At 35.8% G+C, this 24,572-nt stretch overlaps 1 protein-coding gene across 13 annotated transcripts in view; it reads right to left on the reverse strand.

The window, feature by feature from the left end:
* ERC1 (ELKS/RAB6-interacting/CAST family member 1) overlaps window positions 1-24,572 on the reverse strand; it is a 523,992-nt gene that overhangs the window by 326,160 nt on the left and 173,260 nt on the right. For all 13 annotated transcript variants that reach the window (XM_078450206.2, XM_078450210.2, XM_078450204.2 and 10 more), the window contains 4 exons: window positions 23,116-23,253; window positions 21,632-21,772; window positions 19,522-19,662; window positions 9,499-9,692 (listed from right to left, as the gene is read on the reverse strand). In XM_078450206.2, the coding sequence (XP_078306332.1) occupies window positions 9,499-9,692; window positions 19,522-19,662; window positions 21,632-21,772; window positions 23,116-23,253 (614 nt within the window). The remainder of the gene's footprint in view (window positions 1-9,498; window positions 9,693-19,521; window positions 19,663-21,631; window positions 21,773-23,115; window positions 23,254-24,572) is intronic.

A 24,572-nucleotide genomic window follows, 5' to 3' on the forward strand; every position in this document is an offset into this window, starting at 1 on the left:
AAACCACTAGCCACTTTGATCCAAAAAAAAAAGAAAAGAAAAAAAAAAAGGAAAGGACCCAAATAAATAAAATCAAGAATGAAAGAGGAGAGATCACAAGCAACAGAAATACAAACAATAATAAGAGAATATTATGAGCAATTATATGCCAATAAAATGGGCAATCTGGAAGAAATGGACAAATTCTTAGAAACAAAAACTACCAAAATTGAAACAGGAAGAAATAGAAAATTTGAACAGACCCGTAACCAGGAAAGAAATCGAATTAGTAAACAAAAATCTCCCAAAAACCAAAAGTCCACGGCCAGATGGTTTTCCAGGGGAATTCTACCAAATATTTAAAGAAGAGTTAACACCTATTCTCTTCAAGCTGTTTCAAAAAATAGAAATGGAAGGAAAACTTCCAAACTCTTTCTATGAAGCTAGCATTACCTTGATTCCAAAACCAGACAGGACCCCACTAAAAAGGACAACTATAGACCAATTTTCCTGATGAACATGGATGCAAAAATCCTCAACAAGATATCCTCATGGATACCTCATGGATGCAAAAATCCTCAACAAGCTCCAAAAATACATTAAAAAAATTATTCACCAAGACCAAGTGGGATTTATACCTAGGATGCAGGGCTGGTTCAATATCCACAAAACAATCAATGTGATGCATCACATCAATAAAAGAAAGGACAAGAACCACGTGATCCTCTCAACAGATGCAGAGAAAGCATTTGACAAATTACAGCATCCTTTCTTGATAAAAACACTCAAGAAAGTAGGGATAGAAGGAACATACCTCGAGATCATAAAAGCCATATAAGACAGACCTATCAAAAAAAACACCAGCATTCTTCACAGAGCTAGAATAAACAATCCTAAAATTTGTATGGAACCAGAAAAGGCCCCAAACAGCCAAAGCAATCTTGAAAAAGAAAACCAAAGCAAGAGACATCACAATCCCAGACTTCAAGGTGTATTACAAAGCTGTAATCATCAAGACAGTATGGTACTGGCACAAAAACAGATACTCATATCAATGGAACAGAATAGAGAACCCAGAAACGGACCCACAAACATATGACCTACTAATCTTTGACAAAGAAGGAAGGAATATCCAATGGGATAAAGACAGTCTCTTCAGCAAGTGGTGCTGGGAAAACTGGACAGCGACATGCAGAAAAATGAACCTGGACCACTTTCTTACACCATACACAAAAACAAACTCAAAATGGATGAAACACCTAAATGTAAGACAGGAAGCCATCAAAATCCTCATGGAGAAAGCAGGCAAAAATCTCTTTGATCTTGGCCACAGCAACTTCTTACTCAACACGTCTCCGGAGGCAAAGGAAACAAAAGCAAAAATGAACTACAGGGACCTCATCAAAATAAAAATCTTCTGCACAATGAAGGAAACAATTGGCAAAACTAAAAGGCAACCAGCAGAATGGGAGAAGATATCTGCACATGACATATCAGATAAAAGGTTAGTATCCAAAATCTATAGAGAACTTACCAAACTCAACACCCAAAAATCAAATAATCCAGTGAAGAAATGGGCAAAAGACATGCATAGACACTTCTCCAAAGAAGTGTCCAGATGGCCAACTGACACATGAAAAAATGCTTAACATCACTCATCATCAGGGAAGTACAAATCAAAACCACAATGAGATACCACCTCACACCTGTCAGAATGGCTAACATTAACAACTCAGGCAATAATAGATGATGGGGAGGATGCAGAGAGACAGGATCTCCTTTGCACTGCTGTTGAGAATGCACACTGGTGCAGCCACTCTGGAAAACAGTATGGAGGTTCCTCAAAAAATTAAAAATAGAACTACCCTATGACCCAGCAATTGCACTACTAGCGATTTATCCACGGGATACAGGTGTGTTGTTTCAAAGGGACACATGCACCCCAATGTTTATAGCAGCACTATCAACAATAGCCAAAGTATGGAAAGAGCTCAAATGTTCATTGATGGATAAATGGATAAAGAAGATGTGGTACACACACACACACACACACACACACACACACACACACACAATGGAGTATTACTCGGCATTCAAAAAGAATGAAACCTTGCCATTTGCAACTACGTGGATGGAACTAGAGGGCATTATGATAAGTGAAATTAGTCAGAGAGGGACAAATATACAACTTCACTCATATGAAGACTTTCAGATACAAAACAGATGAACATAAGGGAAGGGATGCAAAAATAATAGAAAAACAGGGAGGGAGACAAAACATAAGAGACTCTTAAACATGGAGAATAAACAGAGGGTTACTAGAGGGGTTGTGGGAGGGGGGATGGGCTAAATGGGGATGGAGCATTAAGGAATCTACTCCTGAAATCATTGTTGCACTATATGCTAACTGGGTTGTAAATTAAAAAAATTAAATTTTTAAAAAAAGAGAAATTCCCAAAGAACATGCCACCAAAGTTACAGACTCACACTAAATTGCTCTCAGGCATTGTTTGTTTTATTCTCCACATAATTTTGTTAGAGTGAGCATTTAGTAAAACCAAATTAAGCAGACAGAAATAAAAGTTTGTATACATAATTTTGAAAGTGGCTAAATATATTCTTCTCTAATTTGAGATGATCAATTTAAGAAGTATTTTGCTAAATAAAAAACAATTTCTAAAACCGAAAGAAAGAAAGAAAGAAAGAAAGAAAGAAAGAAAGAAAGAAAGAAAGAAAAGAAAGACACATTAAAAAAAAATTGCTTAAGGTCAAAATCTATCACTCTTTAAAGTAGTTGTCTGATTGAGGGCAAAAATCTCTTGTATAATGCCCTTTCCAAAAGTGAAGGGACAAGGTCTGTTCCAGGCATTCAGGTGGGGATGAAGGAAGAGAAGAGACAAAGAAAGAGAGGACTAAAATGAAGGTAACAAAGGACTGAGAGCTGTGTGCACATATCTGAAGACATCAGCATAGTAGAATAATTTATAACTGCTTTAACTGGTATCCTTGAAGTACTGCCTTATTTAAAAGAACCAAAACTGTCATAACAATTTAATCACCCCTGATTTGAGGCACTAAGTAAAACAGTGAGGAAGTTAATTTTTGATTCATAAAGTATTCGGTAGATAAAGACAGCTCAATCTTGGTCAAGGTCCCTAACCTGTGTCTGTCTTAACACTTCCAATGCTTGTTTAACTTCTCAAAACTTTAAATCTTTTCAAAATGGTTGCTTCTACTATAGAAACATTTTTAAAAGAAAAAGAGGAGGAAATAAGTTTGTAAATAACTGTAACAGTTTGAAATCTTTGGGTGTTAAATTACAGAAAATCTTGTTTCAAAATAGCTTAAACTTTTTCTAATTTTTTTAAGTTTATTTCGAGAGAGAGTGTGTAAACGAGGAAGGGGCAGAGAGAGGGAGAGACAGAATCCAAAGGCTGTTAGCTCAGAGCCTGACACAGGGCTCAAACTCATGAACCATGAGATCATGACCTGAGCTGAGATCAAGAAGAGTTGGATGCTTAACCAACTGAGCCACCCAGAGTAAAACCCCAAAATAGCTTAAAATTTATGAAAATATACTCTCTCACAAAACATAAGTCTAGTTTCAGAAATACTTCTAAAGTGAGTTCAGGAATATTACTGAACTGAAGATGGCAGAAACAAATGAAAAGATATAATATGCTCACGGCTGAAAGAATTAATATTGTTAAAATGTCCGTGCTATCCAAAGCAATCTATACTCAATGCAATCCCTATCAAAATACCAATATATTTTGCACAAAACTAGAATAATCCTAAAATTTGTATGAAGCCACAAAAGACCCTCAATAGCAAAAGCAATCTTGAAAAAGAAATACAAAGAGAGGTATCACAATCCCAGATTTTAAACTCTACTTCAAAGCTACAGTAATCAAACCAGTATGGCACAGGAACAAAAACAGACACACAGGTCAATGAAACAAGATAAAGATCCATGAAATAAACCCACACTTGTACAATCTACAACAAAGGAGGCAAGAATACAAATAGGGAAAAGACAGTCTCTTCAGTAAATGATGCTGAGAACACTAAAGAGCTACACAAAAAAGAGTAAAACCACTTTCTTTCACCATATTAAAAAAAAAAAAAAACTCAAAATGGATTAAAAACCTAATGGTCTGACCTGAAACCATAAAATTCCTAAAAGAAAATATAAACCATAAGTATTCTGACATCAGTTTTAGCAGTATTTTTTTTTTCTGGATATTTCTCCTCAAGTAAGGAAAACAAAAACAAAAATAAACTATTGGGACTATATCAAATCAAACAGCTTTTGCACAGCAAAGGAAACCATCAACAAAATGAAAGGCAACCTACCGAATAGGAGAAGATACATGCAAAAGATATATCTGATAAGGGGTTACTATCCAAAACATATAAAAAATTCATACAACTCAACAACAACAACAAAATGATTAAAGGGGCACCTGGGTGGCTCAGTCAGTTAAGCCTCCGACTTCGGCTCAGGTCATGATCTCGCAGTTGGTGAGTTTGAGCCCCGCGTTGGGCTCTGTGCTAACAGCTCAGAGCCTGGAAAATGCTTCGGATTCTGTGTCTCCCTCTCTCTGTCTGCCCCTCCCCCGCTTATGCTCTGTCTCTCAAAAATAAATAAACGTTAAAAAAAAAAATGATTACAAAATGGGCAGAGGATGGAATAGACATGTTTCCAAAGAAGACACAAAGACGGCCAACTGACAAAAGATGCTTAATACCATGAATCATCCAGGAAATGCAAATCAAAACCACAGTGAGATATAACCTCCCATCAGTCATAATGGCTAGTATCAAGAAAGACAAGATATAACAAGTGTTGGTGAAGACATGGAGAAAAGAGAACCCTAGTGCACTACTGGTGGGAATGTAAACTGGTGCAGCCACCAAGGAAAACAGTATGAAGGTTGCTCAAAAAAATTAAAAATAGAAATACCATAAGATATCCATTTCTGGGTATTCACCCAAAGAAAGCAAAAAAAAAAAAAAATTCAGAAAGATATATGCACCCCTATGTTTGCTGATGCATTATTTACAGTAGCCACGATATGGGAACAACCTAAGTGTCCATCAATAGATGGATGAATACGATGTTGTATATATATTTATAATGGAATATCACTCATTCATAAAAAAGAATGAAATCTTGCCATTTGGGACAACTGGATAGACCCAGATGGTACTATGCTAAGTGAAATAAGTCAAACAGAAAAAGACAAATACCATAACAAAAAAACAAAACAAATACCAAAAACAAAACAAACAAAAAAAGAAACAGACACATAAATAAGAGAACAAACTGGTGGTTGTTAGAAGCAGGGGCAGGGATGGGGGGAGGAGGAATGGGAGAAATAGGTAAAAGTGAAAAAGAGGTACAAACTTCCAGCATAAAAGAATTAAGTCATGGGGATGAAAAGCACAGCATAGAGAATACAGTCAGTAATATTATGATAACTTTGGTGACAGACAGTAACTACACTTATTGTGGTGAGCATTTCATAATGTATATATAAACATCAAATCATTATGTTGTCTACCTGAAACTAATATAATATCGTATGTCAACTCTACTTCAATTAAAATATATACACACACAAAGAAAAACTAATTCATAGATACAGAGAACAGATAAGTGGTTGCCAGAGTTATGGGTTGAGGATGGGTGAAGATTGTCAAAAGGTATAAACTTTCTGGGGATGTCATGTACATGAGTATAGTTAACAATACTGTAGGGTGTATTTGAAAGCTGCTAAGAGAATAGATCCTAAAAGTTCTCATTACATGAAAAAAAAAAACTCTGACTTTTTGCAGATGTTAACCACAGTTATTGTGATTATTTTGCAATCTATACAAATATTGAATCATTATGTTGTATACCTGAAATTAATATAATGTCATATGCCAACTAGACCTCAATAAAAACAATTTCTTTAATTAAAAAAAAAATTTTAAAGAATTATTGCAGAAGTCTGAAAAGATAGTAAACCAGAAATCTGAAAAGATATTAAATCAGAGTTCTATCACTCTACAATTACTCTTCTCTCAATATTTTAAACATTATGCCAAGATAAGCCTCTCCATTATAATTCTAAATATAAACTCTAATATAATCACTTTAGAAAAGAAATTCTCAATTACAATCAGGGTTTCTAAGGCTAATCTAAATTGATCTACTTACATAAGGACAGGTAAAGCTCTAGGGCTTTTTAATTATTATGTTTTTTTCTCCCTTAAATTGAGCTATAAAGGCTATCCAAAATCACTAGGTGAAAACTTTTTTAAATGTCAACTTGGCTAGCCTAAAGTGCTTAGTTACTTAACCAAACACTAATTTAGATGCTGCTATGAAAGTTACAATTCATCTTCTAAAAATAATAATAATCAATGAATCAATCAATCTTTTAATCCATTTAAGCAAAGGAGATTATCCCAGATAATGAATAGGCATAACTGAATCCTTTGGAAGGCTCCTAAAAACAGGGCTGAGGTTTTCCTAAGAGAGAAAAAAAAAATTCTACCTGTGGACTTGGCTGAATTTTTGCCCATGCCATGGGATTTCTATCTTGATGCTGATGCTCTCTTCCTGTCACCTTGCCATCCAGATTTCAGACTTCCTTTGCCAAGTCCCACACAATCATGCAAAATAACTCCTTGCAATAAATCTTTTAAATCTCCTTGTATAAATGATATATAGAGATATACAGATATACAGATATATAGATATACCCTACTAGTTCTGCCTCTGGTTGAACTCCCAATTTATATACACCACAGTTTAGAATATTAATTTAGAAGTAGTATCTCTTACACTTAATTGGGAAGGTATTTTGTATGTGCAAATATATGGGTGGCCTTACATAATCCTTTTAAAAACTGCAGTAGGTCAACAGAACAACAGTGGTACAACACTGAATCATCCTCTACAGGAGTTACTATTGTTCTACAAGAGCAATGTAGGGGACTATTCTTTTTTATCTAGGTCACAAAGAAAAGGCCTAGGAATTCTTTATGATTTAATCTAAACCTTTTAACACTGGAGATCTTTACATAAATACTATGAAATTTGCAAAGAACACTAAGAATTTTCTCTAGTTCAATGATCATAACAGTCCACTTTTTTTTTTTTTTTTTTTTGCATTTAGAAGGTTGCTGAACACCCTTTAGAAATGAATTCTATATCCTGAATTATGTGTGGAACTACCATCACATTAAGGGGCCACTACTTAAAGGGCATGTCAGCAATGGAACAACCACATACAAGATGGGCTAGAAACAAAGACAAAGACAATCATAATCAACAATATCTGAATCTTACCACAGAGAACACATACTTTATCCTCAAAACAATGTCCCCAGAGGTACAGTTCAACTGACCTATACTGGCTGTTCTTTAATTCTGATCAAGCAAAATTCCCAGCAAGCCTCAGCAGTAGCAAAAGCAGCAGTAGCAATTCAGTTTATTACAGAACTGTAGCCTTACATAACACTCACTTTCCCAGGAAGTCCCAAACAAACCCCCCTGACGGTGCAGGGACAGAAACCTGGCGTGGAAGGTACAAATTGCGGGAGACTGGCTTTCTGAGAAACAGCATGGCCAAGAGGGAACACACATAAAAAACACAGAGACCAAAATCCCAATGGATTAGGACCATGGTAAGACAAATCAAAAGAAAGGTGAAGAAATTCAAATGATAAATTATGGGGAGACAGACACCCACATATAGGAAATAGTGGAATGGCAACACAAGAAGCAAATGGTTAGTAAGAAACACAGCAGCCACACACATGCATCTCAGTACTAAATATGGGAACAAAAGGCATAAATAATATAATCCTGACTCTCTTTGACTATTATTCAAATCTTAAACTGTATTACTGAACAAGAAATTATAAAGCCAGTAACAAAAAGTGAGTTTTAAAAACTTCCTTTTTTGGTAGCCAAGAAACTTTGTGTCAAATCCTGAAACAAAATTACAGTGCTACCTGGCGAGAGGATAAAACTGTGTAGTGCTTTTCAACCTTTTAAGTTACATTTTGTGGAAAGCACAGATCATTCACAAGTTTCTCAAAATGTGAGAAATACAGTGGATAATGAAAGCTATTTGTTGTGCTTTGAGTCTGAAATATAAATTTAATCCTATTTCTTACTCTCTTTCAAGTCACACCCATCTCCAAAAATCAGCATTAGATCCAAAAATGAATCAAAGTTTCTCAAAGCAAGTGGTCTGAAATAACAAGCAATCATTTCAATGTAGATATCTAATACAAGAAAACAAACTGAAAAATGAAACTTTATCAAGGAATTTCTTTTCTGAAATACTAAAATATTTAGTGGGAAGTCACTAATCCATCAAAAGTATTGTATTTTAAAACCTATGCAGTACTGCTGCTGATTTCAGGCCAACACAGAGCAGGGAGGCATGTATCCATGTGAGTATGTAAATGTGTGTGTGTCCTGGGGGGGGGGGGGGGAGGGAAGTGCAGTGCAAACATGAAAAAAGGCACATAATCTCATCTTGAGACTCTAGTAATTTCTTAATTCTGACCTGAAGAATTCTATCCATTCATCTTATCCAGAACCAGAAATACAAATAGAATTAATATCAAAGTAAAAGGAATCTAGCGAGTATGCAACCAGCTATGTTATTAACACTTTCAGTATAGTGAAGAAAAATTGTGAGGATTAAACTTTATTGTTTTGGTTTCTTGAAACTCAAAATTCTATGGGTACAGAATAGGAGAAAAATTAATTCTAGGGGAGTATTAAGTCTACCAGTCACCCATAAATTTTAAACTTAATACAATTTATGAAAGTTGTCTCAGATTTCCCAACCTTCAAGAACATGAAAATAAAATATTCCTAGAAATCAGCTCCAAGAAGCTACAGAGGTTAGTGACTTCACTCTGTCACTGTCATCTCTGACTATTTAAAAGAACATGGGTGGTTAATGAAGTTCTACTAGAAGAACTGCTTCTATGTACGTGTAAATTTATGTTAAATACATGCTGTAAAAGAAGAGGTCAAAAAACAAATACTTAATCTTTAGTATAAAACACTCTAATTAGAGGGAGAAATAAAAGAGCTGTCTAGCTAGATCTATAAGCACAGCTCATTTTAAAGAATTCATCTACTTTACTATGTAGATAAAGTAATTAAAAAGCAAGTAGCTATTTGTACTCTACTGATTAGCCAGTAGAAAACTTCAATTTCTCAATCAATGAATACTTCCTCACTTTCCAATTAATGATGTTGATGTCCAGAGCTTCCTAATATATTTCCATCCTATGTCACCTTTTAGATGTTGCAGCAATGAATTTACAATGACTTATAATAAAAAGTAGAATAAAAAAATAACATAAGCACTCAAGAACCTAAATTCCAAGAGGCAGATACACTGAAAAAGTACACCCCCAAAAGTATACAGTTTTAAAAACATACTTTAATATTTCTAACATAGAGAGTCCACCATTCAGCTTCCCTTTCCTTACCTTTCCAACTCTGCAATCTTCTTATCTTTGTCATTCTTCTCATTTTCCACTTCTTTCAAGATTTCCAAGAGGCGGTCAACTTCTGCCTGGGCCTTGCTAGATTCATCTTTGTACCTGGCAGTCTCTCTCTCCAATTGCTGTATTCGGTCATTCATCTCTGGACTGGCTCTGGCTTCCAATGTTGCCTCATGTGCCTACAAAGAAAAGTGTTCAAATTTCATGATTCACATATAGTGGCAGTGAACACTACAGTTCCAAAGCACTATCTACATTTCAAATTATTTATTTTTTAATGTTTATTTTTCAGAGACAGAGCGTGAGCCGGGGAGGGGCAGAGGGAGAGGGAGACACAGAATCTGAAGCAGGCTCCAGGCTCTGAGCTGTCAGCACAGAGCCCAACACGGGGTCTCAAACTCATGAACTGGGAGGTCATGACCTGAGCCAGAGTCAGACACTTAACTGACTGAGCCACCAAGGCACCCCTACATTCCAATTTAAACATAGTATTATCAAATATCTAATAGCTCATCTTCAATTTATAAAGTTTTTCTCTGCTTAAATATTATATAAATAAAATATTAGTAATAAGTTGAGAAATAATTATCATGAATTTCAAACAGGTTTGGGTTTATATGTACTACTAGACATCTCTGAATATTTATTAGGCCAAAAATCATCATAAGACAAGAGATTTTTCTGAGTCTAGTGATACAAACAAGGCATTAGACTACTATTGACCTCTCCAAGATAATCTCTCCAATCTCTCAAAAAGGCATCACCAGAGATCCACTGCTGATGTTACTATAACCACTGCCAATGCTGAGATCAAATTCGCACTTGACCCTTACTTTCCTTCCCTTTTCCTATATACTGCTTTATCAAACATGTATGAATCACATAGAGCATACAGAATCACATACATTCTGCAGATGAAATACTTCCATGAAAATGAAGTTAGGTTAAGAAAATGGCTATCCACACATAGGTACCTTCCTAAGGCAAGAATTCAGGGTTTTACAAAGTAACATGGAACAAGCAAAGTTAGAAGTCAACGATCACCTTCAGAACCAAGAAGAAAATTTTTATTCAGAATCCTGTTGCAAATGCCAACTAGTAACTCCAATGCATTTTGGAATGCAAAGCAATTTCAATAATTAAAAACTAATTATCAAGTCTTCAATTTTCCTTCTGAATATGTATAATGTATTTAATGAAAAGGTCATAGTGAAGATGTTTCATTTTCCCTTATTTAACAGACAATAGAATATACTCAGTTCTTTAAAAAGGTTTGAAAAAATACTAAAGGAGTAAATATATGTTGTTAAGAAATAATCTGGAAAGTTCTGAAAACTAACTTGAGAAATGTTTCCACAAATTGGGCTAAATGCTTTGTCAAAGCAAAAGCTGTACTTCTAAGATTAAAATCCTGCAATAATTTTTGTTTCAGGTGTAACCAGTTTTAAAAATCCAGTTACTAACAGTGGCCTTTAAAAAAGAGTCCACTGGAGTACTTGGGTGGCTCAGTCAGTTAAGTGTCCGACTTTGGCTCAGGTCATGATCTCACCGTTCATGAGTTTGAGCCCCATGTCGGGCTCTGTGCTGACAGCTTGGAGCCTTGGAACCTGCTTCAGATTCTGTCTCTGTCACTCTCTGCTCCTCCCTTGCTTGCGTTCTTTCTCAAAAATAAACAAACACTAAAAAAAAACAAAAATGTTCACTGGAAGATGTATTTTAATGTGTTAGCAAAATTCTACCTTAAACCAGTGGTGTTAAAAGCCACAAGATAAAATCTAGCATAAAGATAGGTAGGGCGCCTGGGTGGCTCAGTTGGTTAGGTATCTAGCTCTTGATTTCAGCTCAGGTCATGATCTCACGGTTTGTGGGAATGAGCCCCTTGTGGGGCTCGGCACTGACAGCACAGAGCTTGCTTGGGAATCTCTCTCTCCCTCTCTCCCCGTCCCCTGTTCACGCTGTGCTCTCTCTCAAAATAAATAAGCATTTATAAATAAACAAATAAATAAAATGAAAAGAAAGGAGGAAAGAGAGGCAACTCCAAATCAATTAATCATTAAGAATAAAACAAGGCAATGGGGACACCTGAGTGGCTCAGTCAGTTGAGCGTCCGACTTGGGCTTAGGTCATGATCTCATTGTTGACAAGTTCGAGCCCCCTGTCAGGCTCTGTGCTGACAGCTCAGAGCCTGGAGCCTGCTTCGGATTCTGTGTCTCCCTCTCTCTGCCCCTCCCTCACTCATGCTAGGTCTCTCTTGTCTCAAAAAAAAACAAAAACAAACAAACAAAAAAAAAAAAACAAAAAAAAAAAACAAAACAAGGCAAAAGCAGCAGAAATGCAAACACATCTCAAAGCCTGGGGGGGGGGGGGGGGGAGGGGAGGGATTTTGATCTCAGAAACTTTTCAACTTTGTATTCACTCCAAATCTATACTTTCTATGCTTTAGAAAGGAGTCATTTTAGAAAGTCTATAGAATTCCTACTTGAGGAAGGGAGAAGGTCTTGTGCATTCACTTTTTTTTAGAGTAGTAAAAAAACCTCTCATACAAAATACAGAAAAAAACATCTACCTAGGCTTTATGGCACTACTCTGTCATGTCACTTACTGGTCTGAATGGGTGGCTTAAAACTATTTTCAGGACCGAAAAGGAAGAAGAGTCAGGAAGAAAAGAAGAGAAAAAGGTAGAATGAAATGGTATAAGAATAGAACAAACAAGAGAAAAAAAAGTAAAAGGTTAAAAAATATAATTTAAAAAATTAACAATAAAAAAATTTTCTAGGAAGAGAGATTTCTTCCCAGAGGAGAAAAAAAAAAGAAGTTAGCACTTTTTACAATTCTGATAATTCAGAAGTTGAATTTCAAGACTGTTCTTAATAATTTTAAGGTCATTATCTCATGCTGAAGACATAAAATACCCAAATTCATATCTAGGATATAAATTCCTAAGCTAGAAGTAAAAAATGTCTTGAATTTATCATTATCTCAAGATTAGTTCCCTTCTACTACAAACAAAATAGAGAAATTTCTTTGAAAATTTCAATAATAATCAGAGCCTTATGAATAAATATAAGTTAGAACTCCAACCTTATGCCACTTACGGTTTTTAGCAAGAAAATGTGCCAAATATCACTTCATATCAACCTACAAATAAATGTGGGCTCATTTCTGAATTTTCTATTCTGTTCCAGAGCATGAATGGAAGTGGAGCAGAGAGAAAGAGAAGGAGACACGGAATCCAAAGCAGGCTCCAGGCTCTGAGCTGTCTGCACAGAGTCCCACATGGGGCTTGAACCCATGAACCATGAGATCATGACCTGAGCCAAAGTCAGACACTTAACCAACTGAGCCACCCAAGCACCCTTCAGAAAATAGATTTTAAAAGTTTCCACAACCGGGGTGCCTAGGTGGCTCAGTCAGTTAAGCGTCCAACTTCAGCTCAGGTTGTGATCTCAGGGTTCATGAATTTGACCCCCACATCGGGCTCCCTGCTGTCAGCATAGAACCAGCTTCAGATCCTCTGTCCTTCTCTCTTTCTCTGCCCCTCCCCCTTTTGAGAGCACTCATGCATGCTCTCTCTCAAAAATAAACAAACATTTAAAAAAGTTCCCACAACCAAAAAATAAAATAAGCTTTATCTATGTAAAAAAATAAAAATAAACCTACTAGTAAGCTATAAAACAACAACAAAACGTTAACACAAAAAGACAAAGATAACAAAATCCTAGGCCTAATAAGCTACTAAGAAGAATTAAAACTGTAGCAAATTAAAAAATATATATATATGACAATATTTGGTTCTATTTATTTTAGATCAAATTGACATATTAGTTTCAGGCATACAACGCAATGATTTGACTATGTACAGCGTATTGTGAAATGGTCACAATGTACCTAATTAACATCTATTACCACAAACTTACAAATAATTTTCTTCTTGTGATGAGAACTTTTAAGATCTACTTGCTCTCAGCAACTTTCAAATATACAAAAAAGTATTATTAACTACAGTCACCATGTTGCACATCACATCTTCAGGACTTATTTATTTTGTAACTGTAGGTTTTTACCTTTTGAATCCCTTCCCCATTTCACCTATACACCACCACTTCCCACCCCCGGCAACCACCAATCTGTTCTCTGTATCTATGGGTTCAGGTTTTTGTTTTTGTTTTTACATTCCACATGTAAGTGATATCATGTGGTATTTGTCTCTATTTCACTGCTCTGCTTTTAAAATGTGCAAGGGAAGTATTTATTACGAGAATGAGATAAAAATTGTTCTGAGTCTTACATTTTATTGCCTAACTCTTATCTCAATTGTACATTGGAAATACTCATTTACTCTAAGACATATTTTAAAGTCAAAATTGTCTTTTTTTCCTTTCTTGAGAAGTAATTTCCAACGTAAATTAATGACTTTAGAAACACTTTGACAATATATAAAATATTCAAGTTCATCTGACATCTAGTAGAACTAAAAAATCTACATAAGACATGTATACTGTTAACTCAGACTTCTGTGATATACTCTCAAATACCCTGGGAGAGGTAACCTACTGATTCCATAAATATTTATGTATTAATTAATAAAACTAAATCTGATTCCCAAATATAGGCAATAATTGTATTTTTATTGCAGGTTTATTTTAGATGTTATTCTAAATGGCAAAACTCACATATATATCTTCATAAAACAAGAATGAGTAAGTCTGTTCTATATGGAAAACTGCTATAAATTCAGCTCCAACATGTAAAGCACTTGGAAGTCACCACTACCATTCTTAAAATAAGAAAAAACTAAAAAACTGAATATGAGTTACTTTTCTTGGACCTATCAGAGAACTGAGGGCAAAGGGCAAACTACAACTCCAAAATCAAGAGACACAGGCAAATCCAGGGGGTCACAGTTGGGATCTACTTACCCGGAGCAAAGCTGTTGGCAGAAACACTTTAATTGGTAACTTTGAGGAAATACTAGAGGCTGAGTATGGACAAGCATGAGAGTGAGAAAGCCCTAGAAGCTGCAGTTTCAGGGCACACCCACCACTCTTTCACAGTCTTTACCCCCAGGAACCTCACCAAGTTCTCACAGTGAAGAGCTCACAAAAATCCCCTTGTGGTTCTGGTAAGGGTGTGGAGGGGTAATAAATGCCCAAAGCATACTCTACCCAAAGGCAGACTCTCCAGGAGCAAAGATTTTAACAGAGTTTTATCCCACCTGGTAGATGGGCATTCCTCCCATTCTAGCCCCCTCTAGCTAAGGGGGAAAACCTTCATGAAGGTCACAGCGAGGGACAGAGACTCATAAAAGACCAAGACTTAATCATCAGATTATAGAAAGTTTATCTTTTCCCACATCTTACCACCACAACAATAGGGTTCTCGTATGATAACAAAGGGTAACAGCTGAAAGAGCTACAAGATGCAGACTCTCTGAAGACAGAAGCACAAAGTCAACAGAGACAAGGACACTTAGAGGAAACTGAAGCCTCTGACACCTACAGCTACAGCAAACATTAAATACAGCTCAACTTCTAGCCAGATTAAAACCTCACACATAAGCCTATTTACCTCAGTTTCTGCTACCTGATACAACATATCTGGCTTTCAACAAAAAAATTACAAGGTGTGATAAAAGACAAGAAAAGACACAGTCTGAAGAGATACAGTAAGCATCAAAATCAGACTCAGATATTTGACAGAAATGTTGGAATTAATCAGACAGGGAATTTAAGACAACTGATGAAAAGTTAAGGTCCCTAATGGGAAAAGAGACAATATTCAAGAACAAATGGGTGATATAATCAGAGAGGTGAACACTTTAAGAGTCAAAAGGAAATTCTAGGTATAAAAAACCTGTGAGAGAAATTAATGCCTTTGATGGACTCATTAGTAGGATGGATTTGGCTGAAGAAACAATCCGTAAGCATGAAGACAAGTCAATAGAAACTTCCCAAAACAAAAAGATTTTTAAAAATGAAATAAATAAATTAAACACCAGTAGAGAACATCTAGGAACTACAGAGTAATTTCAAAGGTGAAACATATAGATAAGTGGAATACCAAAAGGAAAAAAAGAAATATATTAAGGGCACCTGGGTGGCTCAGTCAGTTAAATGTCCGACTTTGGCTCAGGTCATGATCTCACGGCTCATATGAATTCAGGCCCCACATGGGGCTCTGTGCTGACAGCTCAGAGCCTGGAGCCTGCTTTGCATTCTGTGTCTCCCTGTCTCTCTGCCTCTCCCCTGCTCACTCACTCTCTCTCTCTCTCTAAAAAATGAACATTTAAAAAAATATTTTAAGTAATTATGGCTGAGAATTTTCCAAAATTAATGACATGCACCAAATCAGGAAGCTCAGAACACCAGGCAACATAAATACTCAGCATCTATGTGTAAGCACATCATACTATAACTGTAGAAAATGAAAGACAAAGAAAAAAGGTTAAAAGAAGTCAGAGGGGGAAAAAACACCTCACCAGCAGAGTAACAATGTTAAGAACTACAGTAGACTTCTCATCAGAAATCATGTAAGAAGACAACAGAGTGAAACCTTTAAAGTGTTAGGAAAAAAGCCCACCAACCTAGAATTCTATAACCATTTTTAATATCTTTCAAAAGTGAACAAGAAATAAAGACTTTCTTAGACAAATAAAAACTGAGAAGTTCACAGCCAGTAGACTTACCCTGCAAAAATATATTAAAAGAAGTGCTTCATGCAGAAGGAAAATTATATAGGTCAGAAACTCACATATACATATAGAAAGAAAGAGAACTGAAGAAAGAATAAAGCTAAAATTTCACCTTTTATTATTTTTATTCTTCATCTAAAAGGTAATGATTTTAAAGTAAGGATAGTAATGTATTGGGGTGATTATCACATATGGATAAATGAAATGAATGATAACAATGTCATCAGTGAAGGGAAGAAGGAATTGGGAGGATTCTGTTGTATGGTACCTGCACGACACAAAGTGGGATAACATTTTCTGAAAGTGAACTTTGATTAAAAATGTTCACTGTGTGATTTTTTTGATAGGACACCAAAAACACAGGCAACAAAAGCAAAAATAGAAGTAAAAAGCTTCTATATGAAAGTAAAAAGTAAAAAGCTCCATCAAAGTAAAAAGCTTCTATAAGAAAACTATCAACAAAATGAAAAGACAACTTATAGAATAGGAGAAAACATTTTCAAAACTTACAGCTGACATTCAAAATAAGTAAGGAACTCATACAACTTAATAGCACAAACACAAATAATCCCATTAAAATGGGTGAAAGACTTGAATAGATAGTTCTTCCAAAGAAGAGAGAAGACAAACTATGGCCAACAGGTACATGAAAAGTAGCTGAACATCACTAACCATCAAGGAAATGCAAATCAAAATCACAGTGAGATAACACGTAACACTGGTTAGAATGGCTATCATCAAAAAGACTAGAAATGAGAGTTGCCAAGACTATGGAGAAAAGGGAACCCCTGTACCCCACTGATGGGAATGCAGATTCATACAACCATTATGGAAAACAGTACAAAGCTTTCTCAGAAATTCTTAAATGGAGCTACTATATGATCCAGCAATCCCATCCCTGGATATATATCCAAAAGAAATGAAATCAGTATCTCAAAGAGATAGCTACACTCTCATGTTCACTGTAGCATTACTCACAAGAGCCAAGATAAGGAAAGAATCTAAGTATCCATCAACAGATGAATGGATAAAGGAAATATGTGTCTCTGTGTGTGCATATACTATATATATATGATACATATATATCATATATATCATAAATATTATTTAATCATAAAAAAATTATTTAATCATAAAAATAAGGAAATCCTGCCATTTGTGACAATATGGATGAACCTGGAGGGCATTATGCTAAGTGAAACAAGCTGGACACAGAAAGACAAATACTGTATGATCTCACTTATACGTAAAATCTAAAAAAGGTGAACTCATAGAAGCAAACTAGAATGGTAGTTATCAGGAGCTAGAGGGTAGAGAAATGAGCAGGTGTTGTCTACGGCCATACCACCCTGAACGTACCTGATCTCGTCTGATCTTGGAAGCTAAGCAGGGTCGGGCCTGGTTAGTACTTGGATGGGAGAAATGAGGAGGTGTTGATCAAAGGTTACAAACTTTCAGTTTTGAGTAAATTCTGAGGATCTAATGTATAGAATAGTGACTATACTTAATAATACTGTATTATATATTTGAAATTTGCTAAGAGAGCATATTTTAAAAGCGCTCTCACCACAAAAAAATAAAATAATAACTATGTGAGGTGATAAATGTGTTAACTAGCTTGACTGTGGTAACCATTTTGCAATGTATACATAAATCATCATGTAAACCTTAAATATATACAATTTTTATTTGTTAATTATATCTCAATAAAGTTGGGAAATAAGTAAAAAATGCATACTGCAAACTCTAGGGCAATCACCTGAAAAAACTGAAGAAATACAACTGATATGCTTAAAGGGGCAAGAAAAATGAATTATATATAATGTTCAATTAAAACCAGAGAAGGTAGGAAAAGAGGTGAGAAAAGGCAAAAAACAAACAAAACAAATAAAAACTATACAAATAACCTCCTTGTTGGACTTGGGAACTGTGGAAGCAGTTTAAAAGGAAAATATCAGTAATGAACTAAAATGAAAAGAAACAATGATCCAGAATGAAACAAAGAAAAATATGAAAAGAAAAATGGCCATTACTAAAACAGATAATAAATCAAAGTAGAGGAAAGCCATCAGCCTCCTCTACCCAAAGATAACTTTATTTTTTCTCATAAACCTACAGATAAAGCCTAAGATATAAGAGGCCATGATAACAAGAAGATTAAAAGTAAACAAATAGAAAATGTGGGATTGTCACAAACAGGGGAGTTTAGAATATTAATGAATAACATTACTCTTGATAGTTCCTGCTCTGTTTTATAACTCTGAATACATGTAACAGCTTCACCTTTGATTTTCAGGTATTAAATAGAAAATTATTTCCACCTTTCCAGTGAAGAAAAAAAGCCAACTATCAAATGTGAATTGGTTATAATCGGAGTCCATAATCTCACAAATAGTATTTTCCTACTTATTCAAAAGTAACTATAAGATACTGGATTTTCTTCCTCTCTTTAGCTTAAAAATGTGATTTTGCTTTAGACATACTCTACATGAAATATTCATTATAAGGATATCATGTTGAATACACCCAATATATAGAAAGAGAACATAACTTAGTCTTGGGGAGCCTGGGGAGCTCCATCAGTTTAGCATCTGACTCTTGATTTTGGCTCAGGTCATGATCTCATGGTTCGTGAGATCCATGTTGACATATTGACAGTGAGGATTCTCTCCCTCCCTCTCTCTCTGCCTTTACCCCACTCGCACACGTGTGTGTATACACGCTCTTCACTCACTCTCAAAATAAGTAAACTTTAAAAACAAAAAACATCTTAAAGTCTCAAGACTAGGCTGTACCTGTTTTCATTAGTCATCATATGAATTGGACCCAGTTAATTTCACTGCTCAAAAGTCACAGTTCCAATAACTCACAGAGTTGACAGCTCAGAGATTATAAATACGAAAGTGTTTTGAAACCTACAAACTGCCATATAAATCTTAGAAATAAATCAGAGAAATGGACAATAAATATCTATATCAATCCTAATACTCGCCCCTATGGGTGACTATCACTGCTAAATTATCTCCTAGGAAGCCCGATGCTAATAGAAGAAAAATACCAGATAAATTAAGATTTTTACATTGTGGTCTTATATTTTACTCTTCCTCTGAACTGTCAATTTTCTAAGAATTTGAGGGTTTTCAGTAGTAAAATAAAACAGGGTAAATACACGAAGAGAACTGATGAAGGTATAAATGACATGTTGAACTCTAGGGGATTATTACATCATTGGTAATTTATTACATGTGAACCCTGTAGAGCTTTCTACTATGTTCTTATTTAAGCAAAGTAAGAAAAGTATAAAAATTTTCTTTAACCTTTTTCAACTGTGATTCCATTTTCAGACACTCCTCCTTCTTCTGTTCTAAAGCAATCTCCAGTGTCTTAAGTCGTGAATCCTTTTTCAGTCCTGAGGAAGCCAGGGAAGAAGCATGCTCTTTCAGATCCAAAAGTGAAGCCTAAAAAAAGCAATACACATCTAGAATAAATACTAATTACAAACAAAATGGAAATAAAATTTTTTTAATTTATTATCTTGGTGGCTTATATTTTCTGTTCATTATTATATACTGAAGTTTCCATTTCAAGAACATTCATGGAATATAAAACAATGTTAGCCTCAGCTTTCAAGTCCCAACTAAAATAAGTTGAATTCCCAAGAAATACCAATTGAATTGTGATTTAAGAGTTCTATCGGGGTGCCTGGGTGGGTCAGTAGGATGGGCCTCTGACTTCAGCTCAGGTCATGATCTCACATGGGTTCGAGCCCTGTGTTGGGCTCAGTGCTGACGGCTCAGAGCCTGGAGCCTGCTTCGGATTCTGTGTCTCCCCCTCTCTCTGCCCCTCCCCCACTCATTCTCTCTCTCTCTCTCTCTCTCTCTCTCTCTCTCTCTCTCTCTCTCGGATTCTGTGTCTCCCCCTCTCTCTGCCCCTCCCCCACTCATGCTCTGTCTCTCTCTCTCTCTCTCTCTCTCTCTCTCCTTCAAAAAAAATAATAAACATTCAAAAAAAAATTAAAAGAGGGGCGCCTGGGTGGCTCAGTTGGTTGAGCGTCCGACTTCAGCTCAGGTCATGATCTCACAGTTTGTGGGCTTGAGCCCCACGTCGGGCTCTGTGCTGACAGCTCAGAGCTTGGTGCCTGCTTCAGATTCTGTGTCTCCCTCTCTCTCTCTGCCTCTCCCCCTGCTTGCACTCTCTCTCTCTCTCTCCCCCTCTCAAAAATAAACATTAAAAAAAATTTTTTTAATTTAAAAGAGTTCTATCAGTACATATCCATTCCCACAAAATAAATGGAAGGAGATTGAGCTTTGTGAATAAAGTAGTCACTAGTAGTAGGAGTCACTACTAGTTACTGTGGTAGCTACACCAACATAAATATAAAACACTTTTCCCTTTTAGAAGGGAAGTTCCACTAGAAATAAAAATTACCATAAATTTTTTATGGTAAATTTATTTTTGGGAGAGAGAGAGAGAGAGAGAACGAGTGGGAGAGGGACAGAGAGAGATGGAGACACAGAATCTGAAGCAGGCTCCACGCTCTGAGCTGTCAGCACAGAGCCCAATGCAGGGCTCAAACCCACGAACAACGAGATCATGACCTGAGCCGAAGTCAAACACTTAATTGACTGAGCCACCCAGGCACCCCACCATAAATTTTCTTAAAAGATATAAGAAAGAAAACCCAAGAATGTTTCTAAAGCTCATGTATTATTACATGATCATAAGGCATTAGGTATTTCTACTATTTAGGTCACATTAACAGGATCCTCCCAAAGCAAGGCTACTAAGTCACCCAACTGGTCAGCAATCACTTAAGATTTCTCTGCCAATATTGAGGTACCTAAGAGGTACCATAGGGGTGCCTGGTGGTTCAGTCACTTGGCCATCTGACTCTTGATTTCAGCTTAGGTCATGATCCCAGGGTTGTGGGATTGAGCCCTGTATCAGACTCCATGTTAAGTGTAGACCCTGATTAAGATTTTCTCCCTCTCTCCCTCTGCCCGTCTCTCCAACTCCTGTGCTCTAAAATAAAATTAAAAATTAAAAAAAAAATTTTTAAGAGCTATTGTAAATAAGTTGTCCTCCATTTGCATATTCTTTTCATCTATCACCTTTCTTACCATTAGCACAGTATTTTTCCATGTGTAACTGCTTCAGTTTTTTAGAATCTATAAAAATGTCATTAACAAGTAAGAAACCAACTCATAACATATTGAAAGAGAGAAGACTTAGGAAATGAATGATCCAATCTACTACACCTCTGCAAAGCTTTCCAAAATACTCCTTAAGGTCTTCTGAAAAGGCATACTATAAGAATATTAAGAAAACCTTTTCTCAAATACATTTTTATATGCATTACATAAAGACCATCAACATATACATACAATGCACCAACTAAACAAATCATTCTATTTTGGTGATCTTAACCTCTTTTTCTGAGAGGTCGCCTTGCAATAAGCTGACTTTTTCTTTCAAGTCTTTAAGATCTTTTTTGTAGTTATCAATTTCCTCTTGCTTCTCTCGCTCATCTCTGTCCCGCTGTTCCTTTAAGCGTTCAATTGTCCGCTCCTGATAAGAGAGCACATCAATACATAAGAAAATTCCTTTCCTACTTATATGAGTGTAATTCAGCTTTTAGCTGATAAAATTTCACACTCCCATGCTTCATTCAAAAGACAGTGGTAAGTTGTTAATAATTTACTTTTTAAAGAAGTCATACCTCCTACTCATCTTGCTATAACAAAGATGTGGCTTTGGTCTTTTGACTCCCCTGGGTTTCTGTTCCTATAATCTCAAATAGTATTAGAATCCCCTAAAGTATTCTTTTGGAAAAACCCATTTAACTCCCAAGTATCCAAAAACTTTACGCACGGGCACATGCATGCGCGCGTGCGCGCACACACACACCCCTACCTTAAGGGCAATAGTCAACAAATACTCCTTTTTTATATGTAATTCACATGTTGCCCATAAGGCAATGGAAACAACTCACAATTCACACACCAAAAAAGGAGGAGATTGGGGAGATTATGACATACTGAGCTTAAAGCATAAAAAAGCAGGGTAAAAGAGAGGAGCTGTTAAAACTTCTGTCAACAGATACTTAGGAAGTCTAAAAGTTGAAGCAATTTAAGCATATTTCTGGGTATTATTTCTGAATTTATTCAGGGATCAAGCCTTGATCCCTGGCATACAGTCTGAAGCATTCTGAGTCCAAGACGCTTAAAAAACAGTGACCTTATTCCTTTAAAAAAAAAAAAAAATCCAATTAAAACGCCCCACCAAGATTCCTTAAACCTCCTTCCAAGACATAAACACTTGTCCGGCTGGGCCACTTATTTACTTAGTCAACCATTCCTGAAAGATTAGGTCTGCTCATAAACACAAAATGCAGTAGCAAGGCCAAGACTAGAAAAATAGCAAGTATGTATTAACACATTAATACTAAATGTATTAACGTATTAATACTAAATGTATTAATACTAAAATCCATGACTATATTAGGTACCAGTGTGGTATAGTAAAAGAGAACTAATAATATAGTGCTTCCTGATGGTCAATGTCTAATATTCTACATCCCCAAATTCTAGTTGATGAGATAAATAAAAAGAACTTTTTTTTCAGAAGATAGTAAATGGGGAAAATATGGCTTACTGTTTACAAAGTTCAGCCACTGCCCTCTACTGTGGAATCCATCTTGCCTAACAAGAGATGCTTAAGTTGACAAAAACAGAGTGGATTTTCTTTCCCCTATACTATCTATGTCAGCAATAGTACAGAAAGTTCTTTTCTCTTTTGCCCCAAGGGACATCTTCTGCCTTTTATATCCAAGTCTCATTACTAGAGAAAATTTTACATTAATGAGAAAGCAGAGGAAATGTGTCTATGAAGAGTCCAAACCAGTCACTCACTTTCTCTGCAAGGGCCTCTTCCAAAGTTGTCAAGGCAGTGTCAGTGTTGGTAGTGTCAGCCTGCAAGGATTTGACTCGTTCTTTCAAGCTGCTCATTTGCTTTTCCTTATCTCTAAGTTGCTCTTGAAGATTTTCAATCTGAGCGGGGGGGAGGAAATTAAGAGAAATATAGTCACAATAAAAATAATTTTAAATTGAAAACAGGTAGATCAGGGTTATCTCTGAGTGTGTTCCATAGAAATAATTTAATCCTAAGGGTTTCAAAACTGCATGCAAAATTTTAAAGTTAGAATTTATATCCAGAACAGAGAAAAGATGCACATACACATATATATAAGTCTCTAAAGAAATAAGGAAAGTAGCTAGAGAGAAAATACCCAAGATATAGAGATGGGATGGAGAGAGGAATTATAGAGAGGAAAGACATGAGAAATTGGATTACTTCAATAATGACATTGTAAATCACAGTGAATTGAGGATTAGAATAAGCCAGTAAGACAGACAAATTAGCTGTATAAAGAAAAACTGTTCTTAAACACTAGTGTTAAGATATAATCTTAGATCTTCTTTTATCCAAACAGGAAGCATTTTCAATGAAATTCCTTATTGAAATTATTCATTCCTTCATATACATTATGGAGCTGAACCCATGCTATGGATGGCTCTGTGTGTGATCTATACTAGACAGATTTTATTCTAACAGAGGACAACCATTAGGTGTTTTTAAACAAAGAAATGGTCTGGTCAGTTCTGTCTTTTAGATAGATAATTCTGATGGCTATGGAGAAATAACTTAAGGGGACTTACATGGAAAACAATTAGAGCTTATCAATTCAGGTAAAAGATTTTCAAGACCAGATGAGCTAAGAGAGATGGAAAGGAGGGAGTAGGTTTGAGAAACATGGAGATAGCATGTTATCATAGGAAACTCAAGTACCCATAATGAAAGATACTGAGTAAAAAAATAAATAAAGGGATTGTAGAGAGATAGCCTTTGTAAAAAAAAATTTTTTAATGTTTATTTTTGAGAAAGAGAGTGAGTGTGGGAGGGGCAGAGGGAGCCTGCCTGAACCCACAAACCATGAGATCAAGATCTGAGCCAAAGTGAGATGTTTAACCGACTGAGCCACCCCGGTGCCCCAAGAGACAGCCTTAATAAACTAAAAGAAATAATAAGGCAATTACTGTAGAACTCACAAATTTCATTCATTCATTCAACACATACTTGAGCTACTGCTATAGGCCAGAAACTTTTCTAGGTGTTGAGAATATAGAAGTAATAAAAACAACAAAAATCCCTATCCTCAAAGAGATTACATCCTAATGCAGTAGACAATGAATGAATGAAATAAATATAGAATGTAGGATGGCAATAAGTTCTAGAGAGAAAAATCAAGCTGCAAAATATGATTAGTCTCTTGAGCTAATACTAGAACTAGCTGGTTTACTTTACATGG

The sequence above is a fragment of the Panthera onca genome, chromosome B4, assembly GCF_046562875.1.
Source record: "Panthera onca isolate mPanOnc1 chromosome B4, mPanOnc1 haplotype 2, whole genome shotgun sequence".
Classification (NCBI taxonomy): Eukaryota; Metazoa; Chordata; class Mammalia; order Carnivora; family Felidae; genus Panthera; species Panthera onca.